The 23,936-nt window shown below is 46.5% G+C and overlaps 1 protein-coding gene across 1 annotated transcript in view; it reads left to right on the top strand.

Annotated features, from left to right (window-relative positions):
- The window catches only part of PKD1L1 (polycystin 1 like 1, transient receptor potential channel interacting), a 109,001-nt gene extending 90,686 nt beyond the window's left edge, over positions 1-18,315 (top strand). Inside the window, exons 40-49 of the mRNA XM_046668923.1 lie at positions 3,384-3,507; positions 4,335-4,418; positions 4,991-5,157; positions 6,134-6,365; positions 8,631-8,735; positions 9,005-9,145; positions 11,810-11,944; positions 14,063-14,293; positions 15,985-16,146; positions 18,133-18,315. Of these exons, the coding sequence (XP_046524879.1) occupies positions 3,384-3,507; positions 4,335-4,418; positions 4,991-5,157; positions 6,134-6,365; positions 8,631-8,735; positions 9,005-9,145; positions 11,810-11,944; positions 14,063-14,293; positions 15,985-16,146; positions 18,133-18,315 (1,564 nt within the window). The remainder of the gene's footprint in view (positions 1-3,383; positions 3,508-4,334; positions 4,419-4,990; positions 5,158-6,133; positions 6,366-8,630; positions 8,736-9,004; positions 9,146-11,809; positions 11,945-14,062; positions 14,294-15,984; positions 16,147-18,132) is intronic.
- The last annotated feature ends 5,621 nt before the right edge of the window (positions 18,316-23,936 follow it).

Below are 23,936 nucleotides of genomic sequence, written 5' to 3'. Positions count from 1 at the left end.
CTTAGGGTTTAATACTTGCCGGCATCCTAGATAGAGCTAAAGCACAGTAGGAAATGGATTAAGTCAAATCAGGGGCTGGGCTTCTAGCTCCAATCCAGTCACCAGGAGACTTTTGGCAAGTCCTCTGACTCTGGCCTTGGTATCTTCAGCCATAAAGTGAGGCGGTTGGGCTGCTTGATTTCCTGTGTCTTAACAAAAAATTATCATGCTACTGGATTCTGTCTCTAAGTTTTACTTGAAGTCTTTCTGAACTCAATAAAGTCTTCATGAAATTCCAAGTAAAACAAAAATAAACCACCAAATAAAGCACAGATAAATGAAATAGTCACACTATCCAAGAGCCATAAACGGAAAACAACTGCTGACTTTATGATCTGCATTGTTGAGCTAGTTTTGTAGGCCTGTTTTATTGAATTGCTCTGATTAACAGAGCAGGAGAATATTCTTGGATGGTTTGGTTCACTCCTGCACTTCAAGCGTGTCATAAACGAGATGTGAGATGCACACAATCTGAGTGTGGGACGCCTGTCTCTGGGTCACATTCAAGTCTTTCTTGACTTCGTTTCTTTAATGTCATCCCAACAGGGAGCAAGTGTCGCAAAGCGATAATATTTCCCCCCAAATTGTGCAGAATCAACATGGCTTTAAAGGTCTATACTTCTATATTTTTTTAAAATGCAGACTATGGAGCACATTATAAATGTACAGTTTGTCTGTCAAATAGTCTTGCTTCCCAGAGCAGATCATTAAGACTGTTGAAAATCGGCCACCACCTTCACCTCTCTCCTCTCTCTTCCCTGGATCCCACTCTCTTTGCCCCTCTGATTCATCCATTCTTATCTTTCCCCTGAATGAGTTTGTGAATATTCATGGGGTTATGTCTACTTCCGTCATGCCGCCCATCTCCATGTTCTCGTGTATTCTCCTTCCTGAGTGCCTCTTTCCTTACCCCACCCTCCGGATGCTCTGGCAGGTCTCCAGCTTTCTCTGAATTTGACACATAGTTTGACCAAGGTTTCTGAGTGATGTGGAAAGTTGATAACAAGCACCCAGTAAAGGAATGCGTAAAAATGTGTACACCAGTGAAAACTCAAGGTCGTGAAAGGATGGGAGATGATGCCTCTGTAAGGAAGCAGAAATAAGACCAGTAAGATAAGTTAGCTCACCACACTTTTATTTCCATATGCTGTGGACAGTGTTTAATATATTTACAATATATATAAATTGGTGGTTAAGATTATTTGCTTCTCTATTAATCTATACAGTAATGACATATTGTTAACATATCACTAACATAATATTTCTTTGTCTTTGATTTCTTTCCCTTTTATATTGTCCAGTTTTTGTCACAAATATCAGGGGTTTTTTGAGCTTTATTGAGGTTTCACTGATGAATAGCATTGTGAGATATTTAAAGTGTACATCGTGATGGTTTGATATAGGTAAACATTGTGAAACGACTCCTCCCAACTAGTTAACACATCCATCACCTCACTTACCTCACATATTTATCTCTTTTTTTTGGTGAGAACATTGAAGTTCTACTCTGTTAGTAAATTTCAATTACACAATACAGTGTTATCAACTATAATGGCTATCAGGTTTTAAAACACTTCTAATTTATCTCCATAATCGGCCCTCAGTCAGCAATGAGTATCTTGAGTATCTGCTGCCCACGCTTGCCCGTAACATAGTCTCCATGGTCTGCTGGAAAAGGTTTAACAGCTGGCTGGACGGGAACAAAAGCACTGATCTGTAGCATCTGCCCGCCACTCCCTGTGGTGTAAATACTCCCACCGTGGTCTGGTTCACACCACCAGCGGGATGTCACTGAGCACAGAGCTGGGAAGAGATGCGCACAGCTGACTATCAGGAACTGGTTGGAGCCGGTTGGAGCTGACTGGAGCTGGTTGAAGCCGATTGGAGTTGGTTGGAGCTGGCTCCGGCACCCCACTGAGGATAGCTCCACTTTGCTCTCCAGTCTAGTTAACCAAACCACCGTGCCACTTGGAGAACTCACAGCCGGTTCATTGTTTGATGTGGTCTAGATTTGGGTGCTGGCACAGACAGGACAGTTAAAATCTGTACTTGGATGACTTGAGTTTATATCCTTTTCGAACTCCTTCTCACTTTCCAACAGTATTGCTTTCCCTGGGAAGTACTTTGGTCGCCTTCCTATTCCATGGAGAGAGGCCAGGATGAAAGAGCCACATCAGACCCCCTTCTCTTTGCTGTGGGGTGTTGATGAGCGCGCTATACTTGCCTTTACTTGGTGTCCCTTAGCGCAAAGCCACAAGCGAGGAAGACTTTTAGAGCTATATGAGAAGTACTTGACTTTCTCTGAGGAAATTTATTTTTTCCTTTTCCCTTTGTCCGCAGCTTGGAGCCAAATCCTTATGCTCCGAATGCTGCTCTGTGCAGCTCCGGCCCATGCGTGTGGCTTTCTCGCACTGTCTGAGCAAGCTCAAATGATCAATCTAGTCAGTTTGAAATGATTTCAGTGCTCCTTTAGATCAGTGCCTGGTTGGCAAACGAAACCAATATTTGACAGGCATAATAAGTAAGTTAATTGGAAAGAAACAGACTACTCTGGTTGACTCCCTACGATGAGCCAACGCAGCCCTTGGTCTGTGCCTTCTCCCCTAACACTCACAGCCGTCTTGGGAGACAGGAGTTTGCTGTTGTTCTGGGCTTTTTTTTTTTTGGCTGGGGAAAGGAAGGACAAATGCCATGCCCAGCAGGCAGTAGTGTAGAGAGAGGACTGTGTCCACCTGTGGGTCCCAGCTCCTGGCTCTCTGCTCCTCTCCCAGCGCTCACGATACACCGGCCTCCACCCCCTTCCTTCGCTCCCAGGCACGTGCCGTCCAGGCCTTTGCCTCACCGTCTCCTGCCCCCCCACCTGGAACACCCTCTCTCAATTGTCCTTGTGGCTCACCTTTCATTGCCTTCAGGTCTTTGCTGAAACACCATCTCGTGCTAAATTGTTCCATAACCTCCTGAACTTTTAAAATTTCCGCCTGCCCACCCACCATTTCTGTCTCTCCTGCTTAGTTTTGTCTCCTTAACGTTTATTACTAACATAGCATATGTTTTGCTTGTTGTTTCTTGTTTGTTTGTCCAAAAGGAGGCAGGGATCTGATTGTCTATTTCCCCAGTGCCTAGAAGAGCGGCCGGCACATAGTCATTGCACAATAACGTCTGTTGAGTGGATGAACTGTTAGTGGAATGAATCCCCTATTGCATCTGCTCACCTGCTGCTAAGGAGCAAAGTGCATCCCAGGGTTTTGTACCTCACACTGCAGATGACTTTGGTTTAATTCCTGCAGAGTACGTGAAATTTATACTAGAGGAAAATAACTATTTATTGCTGGCCTTGCCTTAAGAAGTGCCAGGAGCTCCTTCAGTAGCCTGAGAAGCGTGGATGACTGGTGGGACTGGAGCCTGACCACACTGCTGGACAGCCTGTACCGGGAAAGCTCCGTCACAGCTGGCGCACCGGGCGCTCAGGTGGGTTCCATCTGCTCTCCACAGAGACGTCAAAGGAAAGCCATGTCACAGTGGGGCAAAATAATAAAAAAATACTCAACCTGCAACACTGTGTGGTTTCTTGAATGATTGCTAGGTTGCAAGGCCAGCAGCTGTCCGCTTGGGTGCACGTCACACCAGAGCTCCTGTTCCTTTCTGGGCCCCACATGCCTTTGCTCCACCCCCTTAGCTGCACAAGCTTCTCTACCTTCCTGCACCTGCCAGGCCAGAGCTGGGTGCACAGGTGTGGCGGGTCCACAGGAGCTCTTGGGCCGGTGCAGTTGGAAGGCTCGTTCACTATGCAATATGCTGTGACGCAGGGACAGCAGAGAAGGAGCAAACAGCTAAGATGGCAGCATCCAGGAAGCTTCCAGAAGGAGGCAAGTCTTTTCCCAAATTCCGAACAAAAGTTCTCAGTGAATATGCATTTTGTGTGCTAACCCCATTCCTTGCTTATCTTTTATTATCCACTTTAAAAAACAAATAATAAAATGACTTTGTTCTGCATTCCTCAAACACTTCAGTGCTAATTCTACTTTTGTTGTATTCTCGGTAATTGCATTGGATGACACTGGAGAAACATTAGAAAAAGATAGAAAGATGTTCTGAGTTAACGCAAAGATTAGGGAGGAAGCTGCGTCTTCCTGAGAACGTTGTTAAGTCCTCAGAGTGTTTTAAAAGGAAAGTGAAGCCTGGCCTCTGGTCTGGGCGCTGAAGCTGGCCAGAGCACACCACTTGTTAGCGCTGCTGGTCGCGATGTTCCGGGTCTACAGGACAGCCAGGCACCTTCATTTTTCTTCTTCTTCCAGCCCGGAGCCTTTGGAGGAAAGTTCTACCTAACAGGCCCTTCGGTCATTAAACAGATGAAAGTTCCTCCTGGCAGTTTATGTGAGGTGAGATGCTCTCTTCCTTTTTACTTCTAAAAATAAATTGAATTAGGAAAGTCTAGGAGACGTTGGGCAGGAGCCCAGCAGACCATTTTACTCTCCTGGGAGAGAGCCTGGCTGTGACGGGGACCGTCAGCCACGCGGGGAGAGCCGGCCTTCGCCTTCCTTCCCTTCTCCTCTCGCCAAACTCTTCCCCAAATCCTCTTCCTGTCCTGGCTGTCTGTGCAAAACCAGGACATTTCTATCTGAAATATCTAAAATAGACTGTCACATACCTTTTCCAAACGGGGACGGGGTATGTGAAGAGGAGCACTTACCTGTACCACCCGGTGACAGAAACCCTGCTGACATCCCAGCCCAAGGCTGGCGGGCGCCACAGGTGCGGCCACCATGGTGGAGCCGTGATCCTTCTGGTGCAGCCTAGAGCCTGGGGACCACGAGGGGCCTCTGAAGGGAGCAGGGGGCCATGTTTCAGGACGGCATATGTACCCGTGTGTGCCAGGGCTTGGAAACCCCAGGATGCAGGGCAGACTTTGGAATATGCATCTGATTCTTCCAATCCGTGGTTTCGCCTACAGCTTCCCAGCCCGCCATCAGCGCACATCGAAGACTCTCTTCCTACACATAGCCCCACGGTTGGAAGCCCTGAATCTCCCTCCGTGATAGATCCAGAGATCCAAAGAGTGGCCCTGAGTGGCCCTGGGGGCTGCAGGGAGGACTGTGTGCTCAGCCTGGGCAGGACAAGGTCAGTGTGGCTCAGGGGGTGAGCTCCATCCACACTTGCCAGTTGTCCACTCCAGCACGGAGCTGGTGCATGGACAAGAGGCGGCACGCCAGGGCCAAGGCTGGAGCAAGGCCTATTACTACTGTGAGATGATGGGAGTCGCTTGCCCGGGGCCAGGTAGTTAAGTCACAACAGAAGTAAAATGCAAACTCAGGCCTTCAGTCTCTATGTGCATGAGAAGAGACAAAGCCGAACATTCCTTCGGAATTTGCTAGAAGGTCTGAAGTTCACGAACCTAATGGACATTTGTCGTGTGCTAAGCAGGGTGTTTATAGGGCCTCATTTAGTCCTCATGGCACTCTATGAAGTAGGGCCAGCCCTGCTCCTGTCCTGCACCATGCAGATGAGGAACAGAGACCCAAGCAGAGCCGGCACCCACAGTGCAGCCACGGTCTGCGGTCAGCCAGCCTGGTCCGTCCTGCCAGTGGCACTGTCCCCCTCACCACCTCCCTGGTTAGCAGGTGCAGCACACAGCCCACGTTGCTGTGGGATTGTGCTAACACCAGCGGTGACACAGATTATCAGACCGATAGGGAGCCCTACAACAGTTACAATAATGTGTGCGTCTGAGTAATACTAACAACAAAAAAGGCAAATGATTGAATTTTTACTAAATGCAGATTGGTAGAAGGCAGCTTCTTTCCAATAATGGAGTCCATCGCAAAAAAAAAAATTCTAGAGTTTGCACAGAGAGATGGGCACCTCTCCCCGTGAGGTACCCCTGGGAAACTGCCTGCCTCCTTTCTCCAGAATCCCCTCTGCCAGGGTCCCAGGCAAGGAGAGAGGGACAGAGGACTGTCGAGGGGTTGGAAGACACAGAGAGGTCCCTTGTCCAGCCCTGTGAACCCAAGGGTTGCATCAGGCGTCCCGGCGTGGGGCCTTGGGCTGGAGGCTTCTGTGAGAGGCCTTCCCTGCTCTGACTTGCACTGCTTTGCAGGCCTGCAGCCCGAGCAGCGCTGACCAGGCTCAGGGCCAGCAGATGGATCGACTGCAGCACCAGGGCCGTGTCGGTGCACTTCACCCTCTATAACCCTCCAACTCAACTCTTCTCGAGTGTGTCCCTGAACGCCAACATGCTCCCCACAGGGGGGCTTGCCCTCTCCTCCCTGGTGGAGTCCTTCCACATCTTCTGCAGCAACTCAGCGAGGTACCACCTCATGCTTCCTGAGGTGAGTTCACCAGCCCCTCGGCCTGCTTGCACAGCACGGGGACTTCCCTCGGGTCTGGGCACCCTCCACCAGACAGGCCTCGTGCCTACCTGCCCACCCGCCCTCCACCCACATGCCTGCTATGACCCTATCATGTAGCCAGCGGCCCACTAGCTGTGGGCACAAGAGGAAGAAGAACCTGGTGGGGACCTGACACATATACGTGGCTAGTGCAGATACAGAGCTATCTCCATGTGCAAATTCACCGTAGGAGGATTGGGATCCAGAGCCTTCCCAGAGGTCTTAGCTAGGCTGCCATAAGTAAATACATGCTCTGGGTATTTCTCACAGTTCTGGAGGCTGAGAGGCTGAGATTAAGGTGCCAGCATGGTGGGGTGCTGGTGAGGGCTCTCTTCCTGCCTGGCAGATGGCCGCCTTCTCATGGTGTCCTCACACGGGGAGAGAGAAAGAGCTCTGGTCTCTCTTCCTCTTATAAGGACACTAATCCCACCATGGGGCCCACCCTCATGACCTCATCTAACCCCAGCCACCTCCCAAAGATGACTCCACTTCCAAATAGCATCCCACTGGGGGTTGGGGCTTCAACATATGGATTTTGGGGGCACAAACCTTCAGTACCATGGGTCTTGGTAAGATGGAATATACCCCTGTAGCTTCACTGAGAAATGAAAGTCATTTTTTCAAGAAAAGTCACTCTGAACTTTTCCTCAGCAACTTTGCTGGCTTCTGCCTATATTTCACTATTCTGCTGTGAAGAGCTAAGACCTGCTGACACTCCAGGTGGAACACAATTTGCCTTGGGAGTGGAGGGGGGATGGTGTGGGGTCTTAGACTCTAGGGCTGTTGAGTGACACAGTTGGGTTGGGGCTGTGAGCAGAGCCTCAGAGCTGGTGTGGGTGGCGGGAAGGGAGGGGGAGGTGAGGAGAGTCGGCCACTCCGCAGGGGAGGCACTCACCTCGGGCACCGAATTTAGGGGCATCAGAACAGTCAGCAAGATAAATAATGTTGTAGTGCAATACTTTTGAAAATCAGAATTCATGCAAAAAAATTCGTGATGGACAAAATATCAGAATTTTGAGCAAAGGCAGGATCAGTGTTACTGGCGTTTCCTTTTGCCCCAGGCTCCAGTGTGGCCTGGCCCAGTGCTACTACTGACACCTTCTTGTTGACCTCTACCAACGGGCTTTGCTCTGACTGTGTTTGTAGCTTCTGACAGCGGGCCTTTCAGACTCCTAAACTGCCCATGACTCCTAAAGAGGACAGACAGGACCGTGTCTGAAGCCCCTGCTGGCGTGCTTCAGTCCCTCTTAAGTTCATGACAAATCTGAGTTTGGGCTCGTGATCGTCAAAGAGGCACAAAGCGCCTTATAGTGAGCTGGGGTAGTGGGAGCAGGAAGGTTGGACGCACCCGGAATAGTCTCGGTTGTTTAAACCTAAGATCAGTGTTTACGGCGTGGTTGTGGTTATAAAATGCTTTCCACACGCGTGATCTCATTTCAGACCATGCTCTGGGAAGTAGATCCTCCATTCTGTGCTTGGCATGGCCCGGGGAGGCAGTGCCTGACGCGTGCTGGGCTCTCAGTGTGCCCTCCTCTTTCTTTGCTTTGGGATAAATGTTAGTAGGTGCCAGCACCACTCCTGGAGGGTGGGAGGGAGGAGGATCCCGAAAGAGCCTTTTTTAGCTTTAAAGTGTTAATTTGAAGGGTCCACAGGAGCTCTGGGAGCCTGCCTTGACCTCAGACGGGTTTAGTTCCCACTATTACTGAGCGTCACTTCCCTCCTTGTTCTCAATGATGAATAAAGGCATGAATGAATGGGTAACTCATCAATGGCGAAAGAACCACAAACAGAACTTGAAGAAATTCCTTATACAGGATCTTTTAAAGGTTTTACTTGGCTGAGGAAACTGATAATATATATATTTCATATTTTGTATATTTCACAAATAGACGAAAATTCCTTCCTTCTTGCATTGCAAGGAAGGACTGGGAGGGGCTGGCATGGAGGTTAGGAGACCTGCTGGGTGGCATTGCGAGCTCATTGGGGGTGGGGTCTCTATGAGAGCTTGTGGCCTGAAAAGGTACAGATGCCCCAGCAGCCTGCAGAAAGCAAGTTCATCAGCAGAGCTGTGTGGAGCAAGGAGTTAGCTTGCATCCTATCTACTCAGAAGGTGATTGGCAGGGGCGCCAGCCAGGAGTTTAGACCTTCAGAAAACAATTTATCAGTATTTGTGTTTATGTTGTTTCTTGACGTTCCCTCCATCAGCTGCTCTTCCTGGTGCTCAACCTCATTCACCTCTGCTTTCAACTCTACGGCATGACGGAGAAGGGCGTCCGCAACTATTGGCGAAAACCGAGAAACTGGCTGGAGGTAGCCTCTCGTGTCATTTTCTTCACGAAAAATAATAATAGTAAAATACTTATCTGAAAATCAAAAAAATTTTAATGGGAAATTGATTATACATTAGCTAATTCCAACCTCATTACACTTTTCTCCCTTGGTCCTGTTAAGGCCAAAATCGCACTTGAGATCAGTGTCCATTTAGAGCTTGTGCAGTTAATTTGCACTCCACATCACAGGGGAGCCATGTGAGCCCATCCTCGGCCCCTATCTGATGGCCTCTCTCTCCAATGTTGCAGCTCTCCATAGTCGGAGCAGCTCTCACCTACTCCGCAGCCTCCGGACACCTGGGTACTCTTGCTGGGGAGGTGACCGACCAGTTCCACAGAGGACTTTTCCAAGAGTTTACAGACCTCAGTCATATGGCAGCATGGAATCAGGTATGGCAGGCTGCTCAGGGCAATACAAACAAGGGCCATGCTCTGTGATGCTTCCCAAAGGAGGCCACACACATTGTACAAGGTTCAACATGAGGGCTTTGTTGCATATTGAGCGATAATGCTCTGAGCTTGCAGACGAAGGTGACCTGGACAGAGAAGGGCCTGGAATCCTTAAGACATGTGTTGCAAGTTGGAGGCGTATGTAATCTGTGGGAGAACTCAAGAACAGGGCATCACTCCCACGACTCTGCGTGGCCCTAAGTGGCAGAAGGAAGCAGGTTTTGAGGTGACATAAAGGAAGAACTAGCATGGACTTCCTTAGATGCATCATGTCTGTCTTCTCTCTTCAACAGTCCTAGACGCAGGTGGTATTAGCGCCTCTGTACAAGTGAAGATCCTGAGGCTCAGGGGAGGCCTGGGTCCCACCATGGGGACAGTTGGGCTTAAAAGTTTTGCATTTCCCTTGCCCAGGGAATGGGCCCCTGCAAGGCTGGAAGCTCCAAGAGGGATAGAGGTGGATGACCCGCTTCCTAACTGTCCGTGAGCATGACTCTCTGAGGTGGATGGGGGGCTTCCTGCTCCACCCTTCACTCCGTGTCTGCCCTCTTCCTACTAGCTGGTTCCGCTTGGCCATGGTCTCAGGGACCTGAGTAACCACATGCCTAAGCCTCTGAGCTCTAATGCAGTGGACGTACTCTAGGAGGACACTGTCCACTGTGTCTTGGCCCAGGGATGTGCAAGGCTGAAGCCTGTGGCTTGAGCCATTCAGTTCTGCTGCTATGTTGTTGTGCGTTCAGGGCCGGCCCTCAGGAAGTGTGCCATGTAGATGGTTAGCCCCTCTCCATGCTGGCATCTTGGGCCTGCCCCACTGCAGCTCTCCCTCTTGACTCCACTTCTGCGGGCACCTCCCCCAAGGTTATCAAACTGACCCCCACAGAGGCAGTCAGAGGGACTTTAGCTCTGTCTTAAGTTCACTGAAGCTGTCTTCCAGGCAGCTCATGACAAAACCAGTGATTTTCAAATGCTAGAGTCGTACACACAGGACAGAGGCTATAAATTTGAGGCAGTTGATGGGGAAATACACAGGTTCTGGAGCCAGCCGACCTGAAACCTCATCCTAGCTCCTCTTAGCCTCATGCCCTGGGGCAAATTACTTAACCTTCTCTAGGCCTTTATAAGATGGGGCTGCGATACACAACCGGCAGTGCTCTGTTAGGATCTGAGTGTGTGTGTATTTGTCCAAACATGGACATACATACACATCCCTCAAGCACAGAGCATGGCACTGGTGAGTGTTCTGTAAATGAAAGTCATAATAATGACAATACTTAAGCAGTCTTTATGGCAGGCCTCAAATCAAGTGATGGCAGGAAAGGGAACCTTTCCATGGTGCACATGGGACTCTGCTGTCCAGCTGTCCAGTGCGGTGGCCACTAGCTACATGAGGCTCCTGGGAACTGGAAATGTGGCTGGTCCAAATTGAGGTGTGCCGAAAGTGTGAAACACTCACTGGATTCTATAAACTTAGTATGAAAATTAAGAATTTAAAATATCTCATTAATAACTGTTACACTGAATATGTTGAAATTATAATGTTTTAGAAATTACGTTTCAGAAATAAAATACGTTATGAAACAAATTTCACCTGTTTACATTATTTTTTTAAATGTCGCAACTGGAAAATTTCCCATTCCACCTGTAGCTCGAACGGTGTCTGTCTTGCTCAGTGCTGGCTACAGCCGGTGCATGCCAGTTTCCCAGGCTCGGCCGTGCCCTCCCGCTCTGCAGGGAACCAGGGGTGCAACAGCACAGACAGCCTGTCTGGGTTTTGGTTGTCAGAGGCCGTTGTTGACCTTGCACCAATTAGTGAGAAAACAAAATAAAAAGCCTTGATCCTTTGCCCATGTAGATTTTAAAACATCCAGCTTGCATTTCTTTCTCTTTGACTTATAATCTTGGTGAGAATAGGTGAGAGCATACACCCAAAAGTGCTTTTCCAGTGAGCCCACTTGTAGATAGGTAAGTGGCCTTCATAGAGGAGGCCCCGTGGGGGTGTGGAGGGGCATGTGGGACACGGAGTTGGGAGGCTGGGTGTGAACCTGGGAGGCCAGGTATCAACCGATCTGCTGTTTCTCCAGTGAGGTGGCTTTCCTTTTATCATCTTGTTTTTCTGAGCCATAAACTCAATAGGTAGAAAATGGGAGTGCTTTTGGTTTTTATAAAGATTAAGTTAAAAAATACATGCATGAAGAGTGTTGTTAAGTGGTAACATATTCTGTGCATCTAAAGGAGGGGAAGGAACCAACAGCACTGAGTGTTTTCCACGTCCCCTCTGTGGGGGCTGTTTTTTTACAGCTCAGTAAACTGAGGCTCAGACAAAGGGAATGCAGGCCTGAGCTGTCCTGATCTTTACAGACACAGTAAGGTCAGTAAGGCCTTTCTGAAAATGCATTATAACTTGTACTTACTCCTAGTTCCAACTCAGCCTCCTCTGCAGACATCCGACACTGACCTGCCCTCGGAGGTTTGTCGTCTGTAGGACTTAGTCACATCCAATGCACACCTGTGGCCCATTTCCCTCACGCATGGCCCACAGGTGTGAATACGTCTGTGTACCTTTATGGTTGGTATGATACCCTGAACTGCTATGTTTTTCTGTCTCAGAGGGCGCGATGGCTCCAGGGAATCCTTTCATTCCTCTTGATACTGAAATGCATTTATCTCCCTGGCATTCGAAACACCATGGCGTCCTGCTCGTTCACTGTGCGCCGCTCGCTCTCCAGCATCTTTGCTCCAGGGGTAAGAATCCTCCCCTTTCCAAGTGCCCTCCCCAGTAAACGGTTGCAACCAGTGCGTTCTCTTCACTTAGCCCCTTCTCAAGGTGAAACAGCATCTAGGATTCCAGCCTTTTACCGTTCCGGGGTGGTTTTAGGTCACTGATATCAGTCGTTATATAATGAGTTATGGCCATGACAACAGTAGCCACGGTTGATTGAACACCTGGTCTGTTCTATACTTTCCCATGGCATATTATTATTACTAACGTAAGTAGTTGTCACCTGCTGAGCTTTATCTTAGTGCCCGGAAGGGCGCGTGTGGCCTCTTTTATTACCTCAGTTAGTTACCCTAACCCCGCTGAGGGAAGTCTTGACTCTTTCTCAGAGGAAGGAGTGAGGAGCTGAGAGCAGTGACAAGGCTTGCCTTGGGCCCCAAAGCACCGGTTCTCCCTCACACACTGCGTCCCATACAGGCTCCTGCTGGCTTCCATCGCCCCTGCTCCTAATTCTGGCCCTGCACCCAAGACATCCCTACGAATACGCTGGAACTCACTTTAGTATATTTACTCCCCAAGTGGAATTGCACACCATCAGTGGGACCCAGAGGAAAGACAACGCAGTCAGGAAAAACAAAACAAAAGCAGATATACAGGTGCTTACCTGTGGGCACAGGCTCTTGGGAAGCCTAACTCCATCCCTGGGGGCCCAGGGCAGGCCAGGGCTGGCCCTTAAGTCTGCTCAGGTGGGTGAAGTCCAGAATCAGGAGGGCCAGAGTCCTGCTTGCGGCCCTGACAAAGCTCCTGGGGTGTGGCGAGTCTGACCCGGCCCCAGTGGGGAAAGAGCTTGCTTCAGCCTGGCAGGCCCCAGTGCGGCCCTGTGCCCCCTCCAGAGCGCCTGGTCATCAGGACAGAGGGAGGGTCTGGCTGGGTGCCTGATTTGGAGGCTCTGGTTCTCACAAAGCACACGGGAACCAAGCACAGATCCCCAAACTCTGCTGGCCTTAGGCTTGGTGGGACAGACTCAGCAAACCAGGGCAGAAAGAGCAGAGCAAGGAGTCAGAGAGACCTGGGTTCGGGCCCCGGCTGTACCCACTGTCACAACCATGGGCCAGTTACGAATCTAAGGTATGTGGCTGGCAAGTTACTATGGGGCTTAGAGATTATGTGTATGTGGAATTTATCTGGCTGTTAAACTGGTCGTTATTATATCACTTAGCAATATGCAAAAATGTCTCTGTTAAGAAAAAAGCCTGGAATATGAATAGACTGTGTCCAAATTAAGCAGCAGCATTCCAACAGTTCAGAAATTATGCATGCGTACGGATGGGGCTAAAAGGAGGACGGGGAGCCACACAGTTTGACTAGTCTAGATGACAGACTCATGGGTTGCGTTTTCTTGCTTCTGAGTCCCATTGATGGTACACAGTTCCACTTGGGGAATAAATAATACTAAAGTGAGTTCCAGTGTGTTTGTAGGGAGGTCTGGGGTGCAGGGCCAGAGTGGGGAGCAGGGGCAGTGGAAGCCAGCGGGCATCTCTGTGGGACTCAGCGCATGGCGGTAGCTGCAGCCTGGTGGGGGACCCTGTGATGGCTGGTCCACATGCAGTGCAGACCCATATGGACCTCTAACAACTGGCTGATGGTCTGCTGTGCAGGCGAGAAAATGGTGGTCAGCACCAGTGCTTGTTTGGGTGGATGGAGGGAGCATCATGTATATCCTGGGGCTGTGATACAGCCCTGACACTCCGAGACAAGTCCCAGTCTGTTACAACAACAGACCACAAAGCCTCACCTGAACTCAAGTTAACTCAAAATTACCCTTTCCCGGCATTTCTTAAGTGGTTTATTTTACTGAGCCTCCAGGAACTAGGGGTGCAGAGGGCAGGGAAGAGGGGATGCTGGTGGTGGAAGGCAGAGGAGGAGAGGAGGACACTGGACTCCTGAGCATCTGAGTGGGGAGGAGCGGGAGCAGGGCTGCAGAGAGGGTGCGCCAGACAGAGACGGGCGTTTTGGGGATTAGTTCTTAAATCTGGTTGACGTGATCAACACTCCAAAAACTGCTACTCCAAGCTTTTCGTTATTTTAGCCTCCCGTAAACCGGTGCCCAGAATGTCAGTTGTCACGGGTTTTTCTCCCTGCAGCTGGCGGGGGTCCTGATGCTGGCTGCCCACACCCACCTGCGTGGATTTCTGCTCTCGGCTTGGGCTCTCCCTTCTGGTGCCTTCTCAGACTCCTTCCACGGGCTGCTGTTTCATTTTCCAGGAAGAAGCCAAAAAGACACATTCTTTGGCCTTTCCAAGTCTGACAGGCGGGACATGGCTTGTTGCTACGGGGCCTTTTTGATAGCAGTGACCACTCTGTGGTTTGGAATGGTACGTGCTCACATTCCAGATTTCGAAGTCAGGGATTGTTAAAGGTTTCAAATGCTGTCAGGGTCAAAAGCTCTTTGGTTCACGCTGCAGGCCAGTCTTCACGGTCATGACTCCCTGCCCATCTGTCCTGCACTGGGCAGGAGCTTAACACAGTCGCCTGGACTTCTCGTGGCCTGGAACAGCTCCAGCAGGACAATCAGCCACTCTAGAGTGCCACCTCCTCCAGGGAGCCTCCGCAGCCCCCACGGCACCGAGCCACACCCTCTCTCTCTCTGAACCTGATTTGACACAGTCTCACGCTGCTGCTGCCGCAGGCTCTCTCTGGCCTTGTTATCGCAATCTTTCCATTTTATGAAAGGTTCGCTCCATCAGTCAGCCTTCACTGGACGTGTTCTCAGCTCTGGGGGCTGAGTTAGGAATGGGGCTCCCTGGTTCCGGCCCTCCTACGGATCTGACACTTGCAGACCTAGTCATGTCTCACACACACACACACACCACCTTAAATTCCTTCAATGGAGGAAGAGGTTCTGCTTGACCTGCCCCTGTCACCCCTTCGTGGGGATAATAGATTTAGCAAATAAAAATACAGGATATCCAGTTACAGTCAAATTTCAGTAAATGATGAATAATTTTTTAGTATTAGTATGTTCCTGCAGTAGTTCAGACATACCTATGTTTAACAGTTTTTTGTTGTTTTCCTGAAATTAAAATGTAAGTGAGCAGCCTGTATTTTATCTGGCGACCCTGCCCACCTCAGCTTTCTCCTCCTCTGCCACCTGCTCCAGTGCTCCTCAGCCAGCTCTTCCTCAGGTCCTACCTCGGGTTTGCTGCATCCACATCTTGGCGGTGCAGCCTGGCATCCTGATTTTCCGAAACCCCTCCAGGTGTTCCTGTTGAAGACTCTGGGTTGGAAAAGCCTACTCTCTTTCCAACTAGGACACATCATGGGAACGTCCAGAGGTTGCACTGCGGGGCCATCACCAAGAAGGGGAGAAGCGCGAGGGAGATCTTGGGGAGGAGGCCAGAGAGGGGTCTTACGTGTGCAGGGAACGTCTGTCACCCGGCAACACGCAGGAGGTCCCTGGGTCGGAGAGCTCCCAAGGGCAGCAGCATTTTGGGGTCTTGTAACTGCAAGGCCCTCTCTTACCAATGGGTAACAGGTGAGGTCTTGCAAGGTATGCAAAGCAGGCTCTACATGGCTAAAACTTTGATTGTTGGGGCTATTTTTTAAAAAATTCAATGTGTAGAATTTTGAGTCTGGTGCCCCCAGGCTTTTGGAGCCAACAGATCTCAGCCTGCAGTGAAGAAACAAACAACCTGGGGATCATTTATATAACGCACTCTCCGGGCCCACCCACAACCCTGCGGGCTTTGCCAGAGGACCCCGAAACTGAGATGCAGATTTTACGTATGGAAATGCACATCATGTTAATAATCTTCGGCCTCAACTTTTAGATATTGAAAATCTCCTTTATAATAAGATTAATTTCCTTTGCTGAATTCATCTTGCTGTAATTTAGTTCAATTCATGAAAGATACTTTCCTGATTTTTTGCTAAGCAATTACTGTCTTACTGAAAGGTCATAAAATAGCGTCATTGGACGTAATCTCCATTTTATAGTCTATCAAATTAACAAAGCTTTTTTTTTGTCTGGTAACATGAAACTTGTCTCTGTTTTTCTTCTCCCTAGCTGAGAGGTTTCCTCATGACTCTTGGCCGAAAAAGAAAATCTTTTCAAAGCAAATCTCTTGTGAGGCTTAAAGACATGACTGCCTACATGGTGGGGAAGACCCTCACCCTTCTGGGACTGGAAAAGCCAAAGTTGGACGAGACTGAGATGGTTGAGAACCATGTAAGCCCTGGATCTTGGATTACTGAGCGCAGTAGCACATTCAAGATGATGGTTTCATTGCAGACTTTTGCTTTCAGTTACTGAAGCATGATTGTGATTCTGTGCCAAATATCATTGCAAAGCCATAGAATTTTTACTTGAAATTCTTTTTTTTTTTTTTAAAGATTGGCACCTGGGCTAACAACTGTTGCCAATCTTCCTTTTTTTTAAGGATTGACACCTGGGCTAACAACTGTTGCCAACCTTTTTTTTTTTTTTCTGCTTTATTTCCCGAACACCCCTGGTACATAGTTGTATATCTTAGTTGTGGGTCCTTCTAGTTGTGGGATGTGGGATGCCGCCTCAACATGACCTGACGAGTGGTGCCATGTCCGCACCCAGGATCCGAACCCTGGGCCGCCACAGCGGAGCACGCGAACTTAACCACTCGGCCACAGAGCCGGCACCTACTTGAAATTCTAAAGCACTTTGCAGATTACCAAGCACATTCTCTTCCAGTAACTCCTTATATCCTTAGATGCCCCTCTAAAGTTGGAAAGATGGAATTTACAACAAACACACACACACCCCCAACTCTGTCCTTATAGAGTTAGTCATTTGCTTTTGGTTTCTGCTACTAAACCCAACTGTTACTGCCCAAGGAGGGTCGTCTGCTCACCACAAGACATGCCAATAGTCAGGAGGCAAGGTGGTAGGAGAGAAAGGACTTTATTACAGCTTGCTAGCAAGAGAGAAGGTGGTTGACTCATGTCCGAAAGAACCACCTTACAAAACAAAGACTGTAGGCCAGATATATGGGGGGCTTCTCTCCAGGTGGGGGAGGCAGCTAGTCTCTGGCTGGAGTAGACATCTGGTCCCAGGTCCTGATAGTGCTTTGTTTTACTGGATATACATCAGAGAATGGAACACGCCCCTATACCAGGATCTTTCTGTTGTCATTGATGATGGCTATCAGCATAGGCTCTCTGCCCAGAGGTCATTACATTCCTAGAGAACTCAAAAGAACAAAGTTATCATCTTAAAGCAGCTGGGAGGGCCCACAAAATCTACAGAGCTTGTCTGGGCTAGTTAATCAGAGGTATTCAAAGTTATAATATGGCTTCTTTTCTACAATATGGCTTCCCTTATGTCAACCTTGTGTTGAGCTGGTATAGAAACTTCTACCAAAATGTGAAGACAGGCACAGTGTTTGAGTGTAGTCACCCCAGACATGAATGCAAATATGTAAAAGCAGGTATTGGCACACTGAATGCCCAGCTATTGTCCATGGCTGATATTCAGGCATCACCCAGTGCAGTTCTGAAGTCAGGGACATGGAATCATGATATTGTGCATTTTATAGAGCTTCACTCTTTATCATGTACTTTCCATACACTATTTCTTTTAAATCCATTTAATAGTCCTTTGTATAGGCATTCCAAACCATAACACTTATGTGCGTACCTGTATATGACATCATGAATGAGGAACAAGTGTGCGTACCTGTATATGACATCGTGAATGAGGTATGAATGCCTGTATATGACATTGTGAATGAGGTATGAATACCTGCATATGACATTGTGAATGAGGTATGAATACCTGTATATGACATTGTGAATGAGGTATGAATACCTGCATATGACATCGTGAATGAGGTATGAATGCCTGTATATGACATCGTGAATGAGGTATGAATGCCTGCATATGACATCGTGAATGAGGTATGAATGCCTGTATATGACATTGTGAATGAGATATGAATGCCTGTATATGACATCGTGAATGAGGTATGAATGTGCGTACCTATATATGACATTATGAATGAGGAAACTAAGGTGTGAAATTCAGGTCCAGCACCAGCTTCCCTGACTCCAGGATCCAGTGTGTTTTCTAACAAAACGCAATACCATCTAAAGTTGGTACCACGAAATGCTTCAAAAAATCAGGAAAGAAGAAAAATTAGGTTGTTGAATGCACGTACTAATCTAATTTTATTCCCTTCAGAATTATTACCTCGATGAATTTGCAGATTTGTTAGATGAGCTTTTGCTGAAGATTACTGGTTTGTCCGACAGCCTACAACCCCCTTTTCTAGAACAACAATCCAGTGATACGGTGGAGGCCGGGTCAGAAGATAGTCCCTTGGCGGGTGTTTCTGCTTACCAACTTACTGGGGTAAGCAAATGAAAAATTTTTTCTATCATGTTTTTATAGCAAAATGATTTTTAAGTCCTAAAAATTCTATTGTAAATCATGAGGCCTATTTGCATAAATATTCTCTCAGGGTAGGTAGTGCTGGTGGTGAGAAGTGCTCCAGCCAGAACTGAAGAACTGCTCAATAATGTAAAATGTATGATGTGACTTCCAGCTTGAAATGATGGCAAAACATCTGTCTGCTTCCTTACTTCTGATTGCACCTGGAATCAACAAAGAGACGGAGAAACAGAAGTGGAAACTCTATCCTCCCAGCCACTAAGAAATATCTATGACTCAGAACATGACCAAGAATCCCAAGAATGGCAGCCAAACACAGTGACCGTTAGAACACTGCCACTTCCAAGAGCACACAGCATTCTCTGACCTCAATAGAACACACAGAGGGCTGACCAAAGGGCCCTGGTTTGGAAGAAAAGAGAATAGGACACAAAAGAGCTAAAGGAATCTTCCTGAACCCCAACTCCACAGACTTTTGGGGACAAAGGACTGAAGGAAAGCCATCTTTGTAAGAAACGGTCTGTTGATGTGGCCACCAGAGGAGGGTCTGTTGGTGGCCCACAGACCTGGAGTCACACAGACCCACATACCAGGGTTAGGTACACAGTGAGAAAGGAAGAGGAGCGCCTGTCTCCAGTGATAGGTGCATTCTAATGGGGCTTCCCTGAGATCCAGAAAGATCCTCTGCAGCCCAGAGCCCTCATTATCACACTTTCCGGTAGCAGTGAGACTGCTCCCTGGCGAAGATGAGAACTGGGGTGCCTCCTACTCAGGCTCACTCCCAGCCCCTTCTGGTCCTACTAACAACCACCAAGGATGCTCCCCTCAGGCAAAGATGAACTCTCTCTGTAGAGGTGAGCAGTCGCTGTTGGGTGTGTGCAAAGATGCTGCAGGAGAAAGTGGTAGTTAAAAATGACCAACAGAGAGCCAGCCCTGAGGCCCTAGTGGTTAAAGTTTGGTGCTTTCACCGCCTCAGTGGCCTGGATTTGGTTCCTGGTCACAGAACCACAGCACCCTTCTGTCAGTAGCCATGCTGTGGTGACGGCTCACATAGAAGAACTAGAAGGACTTACAACTAGGATATACAACCATGCCCTGGGGCTTTAGGGAGGAAAACCAATCAAACAAAAATGACCAACAGAGAAGGAGATGAAGATCAGCCCTTTGAAAACAAATGTCTTAGGTAGGTCAGACTGTCACCAAAATGTTCTCTACACACAAAAGTACACTCGTGAAAAAATGACCTCTTTGAAATAAGAGTGCAAAGCCAAGATGAAAGAGCTAAAAGATGAACTAAAAAGACAATAAATAAATTGATAGAATTGAGAAAAGAAATGGAAAATAAAAAGAAAGATGCCAGAAATACAGGCAAAGGGACAGAAACAGTAATAGATTCACAGAAAAGACAGCAAAGGAGATGGATGACAGATTTGAGAAAACTCAGCAAAATGAGATCTAAAGAAACAGAGTTAAAATTGATTTTAGGGAAAATTATATGCATGAAAGTCAGATGAAGAATATGCACAAGCCAAAAAAAGATGTGCAATTAGTGTCTGCCTCCACCCCCAAAGAAAGCCCAGAGAATACGAACAGAAAAAAATACTTAAAGATATAATTTAAGAAAACTTTCCTGAATCTATATATTCAAAAAGTAGTTCTACCCCAAGAAAGAAATAGATTCAAATCTATTAAAACAAGAACAAATCCTAATAAAGTTACTGGACTTAAAAAATAAAGAATCCTATTGACATCCAGATACCCTCCATACTCAAAGAAATCGTCACATCCAAGTGATTAAAAATTGCTTAAGGGTTATTTATTAATTGCCACTTAAATTATTAAAAACTATTTAAATGTGCATATCAGTAGGAAATTGGGCAAATGATAGGAAAAACAATTTTTATAGAATAGGAAATATAATGTTTATTTGTGTAGAAAAGTTAGAAGAAAAAGAATCTGTATAGAGGGAAAAAAGACAGGGTACCACTTATTATCTTTGTAATATGAAAAAAAAATGAAAAACTTCAATAAACTATTTTAGAAGGAAGATCGCTATATGCATTTATATTTATACCATAAGGTTAATATTGTTATTTCTAGATTGTAGGATGAAAATAAAGGACAACGTATCTGCTAAATTGGTGCTTAGAGGAAAATCTATGGTGTATGTCATGCAGCAACAACAAACGAAATAAACTAAGTATGTATTCAACTCAAGGAGGCGTGGAAAAAATACACATGCACAATGCATGCATGCACGCATGCACACGCACAAACTAAGCAACGCAGGAGAAAGGAATTTGTAAGATGAAAGTGTAATTTAAATCAGCAGCAAAAATGAATTAACCCAAGAGATGATTCTTTTAACAAACAATGAAATAGATAGGTTATTAGCTAATATATAGCTAAGTATGATGGAAAAAGTGAGTACAACAAATATACAAAATAAAAAGGAGAAAGCGAAAATAAGGAAGTTAAATGAACAATAAAACATTTGGAAAGAGAGAACAGCTATCAATACTCCTTATACACCAAATGACTTGAGCAGAGAGAGAGATCTTAAACAGCATGTGAAGGCCCACCCTCCACGAGCAGGTTCACCCAGTTGGTTTCACAGGTGAGAAACAGCAAACTAATAAGAAATACATAAGTTCAAAATGCTCTTCAATCTGTTCCAGCACATAGGGACAGAGAAAACCTTCCAAATGTGTTTTTATGAAACAAAGCAGTATATTGATACCAAAACTGGACCAAAATATCCCAGATTTAAAAAGACAAAACCAAACAACTACATTCCAGTCTTGTTGATCTTGATACCAAGAAACTAAATAAATAAAACATTGGCAAGAGTTCCCACCTGACCCCCATTAATGGAACTGAGGACACCAGGGAACTGTGTATTGCCCTAAATGTGGAACCCTTCCATCCCCTATAGATGGATGACGGGAAGCTTGTGGCACCATGGTCTTCATGTTTGTCGACGGGCTCTCGTAACCCCTGTGAGGGGGAGGTGGACCTTCTCCAAAGGAGGGAGCTCTCCCCTGAGGATATGTAGATGTTGGAGTAAGTTGGAATGAACAGATTCTACTAATTTTTTCATTGAGGGAAAAGGTGCCAGGAGATCAAGGTGCTATGACCACTCCTGGATTCAATCAAAATAGTCCTTTACACTTCACATATTGGGTTACCGAAGAATTCAATAGAACAAATGGTTCTCTCCTATCAGAAAGTTACTTTGAGTCACATCTAACCTCTTTATTTTATCATTGAGGAAATTGAAAAGCAGATAATTCAAGTTTATTCCCAAAGTACATGAAGCAAGTTAAAGGCTGAATCAAGAGATTAGTCTCACAAAATAAAAAAGAAATATTGAACTAATATTTACGCTCAGTATGCTGAGCATATTGCATGGTCTGAAATACTACAGCAATGAAACACGCTTGTCCCTCCTCTCATAGAGCTAGTGGTTTATGAATGAGCAGGTCAGCCAGGTTTACATTACAACATCATGCCTTGTGCGTGTTGATCCTGATTTCTTAGAAATACGCATCTAGAAATCATGAAACAGAGCTTTAGGTATTAGTATCTTCTCAGAAGAATATTGTTATCATTGGAGGTTATGATCTCAGCTAAGCATACAGTCTTACCATTTGTGGCAACGTGGGTGGACCTCGAGGGCATTAAGCTAAGTGAAGTAAATCAGACAGAGAAAGACAAACACTGTTTGATTTTACTTATATGTGGAATCTAAAAGCAAAACAACAACAACAAAAACTGAGCTCGCAGATACAGAGAACAGGTTGGTGCTTGCCAGAGGCGGGGTTTGGGGGTGGGAGAAATGGGCTAAGGGAGTCAGAAGGTACAAGTTTCCAATTATAAAATAAATAATTCATGGGGGTGTAATATACACCATGGTGACTTTAGTTAGTAATACTATATTGTAGGGGCCGCCCCCATGGCTAGGTGGTTAAGTTCACACGCTCCACTTCAGCAGCCCAGGGTTTCGTGGGTCAGATCCTGGCACAGACCTAGCACCGCTCATTAAGCCATGCTGAGGTGGCGTCCCATACAGAAGAACTAGAATGACCTACAGCTAGGATACACAACTATGTACTGGGGGCTTTGGGGAGGAAAAAAAAAAAAGATTGGCAACACATGTTAGCTCAGGGCCAATCTTTAAAAAAACATACTGCATTGTATATTTGAAAGTTGCTAAGACAGTACATCTTAAAAGTTCTCAACACCAGAAAAAAAATTTTGTAACAATGTGTGTGATGGATGTTAACTAACCTAATGTGATCATTTCACAATCTAAACAAATATTGAATCATTATGTTGTACACCTGAAGCTAATATATCAATTATATCTAAATAAAAGGGTTTTTTTTCTTCCCAAAGCCCCAGCACATAGTTGTATATCCCAGTTGTAAGTCCTTCTAGTTCTTCTGTGTGGGATGCCAACACGCCATGGCTTGATGAGCGGTGTGGAGGTCCGCGCCCAGGATCCAAACTGGCGAACCCTGGGCTGCTGAAGCAGAGTGTGCCAACTTAACCACTACACCACCAGGCTGGCCCCTAAATAAAATTTTTTTAAAAAGAATTCAACATCAAAAGAAAAAAACATTGGCAAATAGAATCCAGCATCAGATTAAAAGAATATGCCACAGTCATATGAGTTTTAAATCAGGAATAGCAACGTGTTGGGGATTTTTTCCCTTTTTTTTTTAAGATTTCAGTTTTTTCCTTTTTCTCCCCAAAGCCCCACAGTACACAATTGTATATTCTCAGTTGTGGGTCCTTCTAGTTGTGGTATATAGGATGCCGCCTCAGCATGGCCTGATGAGCAGTGCCATGTCCGTGCCCAGGATTCGAACCAGCAAAACCCTGGGCCACCGCAGCGGAGCGTGTGAACTTAACCACTCAGCCACAGGGCTGGCCCCATGTTTTAATATTAGAGAATATATTAATAACTTTCACCAAGAAATGGAGGAAACTATCATTTGATTTTCTCCATGACTGCATTTGATGAAATTCAATCCATTCCTAATTTTTAAAATGCACTCGGTGAAAATAGCACTGACATAATTTTTTTAAGACAAGAATATACCTCAAGTTAAAAGCCAGTGCCGTGTCTAATGGTACAATATGCGAAACATTCTCAGAGTTAAGGACAGGGACAGATTGTCAATGCACAAGTCCCATAACAACAACACTCTTAGGGGATTTATCTCATCTCATTCCCATAAGCACACTTATCCTGTGTATACATTTAATAACTCATAGCTGGAAGGAACTTCAATTTAAACTTATAATATGGTTGGTAGTCCTTTACGTACATGGCACAGGCCACTGTGAGTCCATGTATAATCACAACCTATAATCATTTAGCCTCATTTCCTAAGGGTTAGAAAACAGTTTCACTCAAATGGGCATGGAGGCCTACGGCCATTGTGTCTTTGCCCTTTCAACATACTGTTCTTGTTTATGATGTGGAAAGGGTTCAGCAGCAGAGCAATCATTAATCTTAATTTTGTACCATGGGAAACACAATTCTTCCTGGGCATACCACTTTACGAGGCATTTGTCACAGGTGT

This window comes from Equus quagga, chromosome 8, assembly GCF_021613505.1.
Source record: "Equus quagga isolate Etosha38 chromosome 8, UCLA_HA_Equagga_1.0, whole genome shotgun sequence".
Classification (NCBI taxonomy): Eukaryota; Metazoa; Chordata; class Mammalia; order Perissodactyla; family Equidae; genus Equus; species Equus quagga.
The sequence above is the reverse complement of the archived record's forward strand: the minus strand, read 5'-3'. Positions and strand labels throughout refer to the sequence as shown.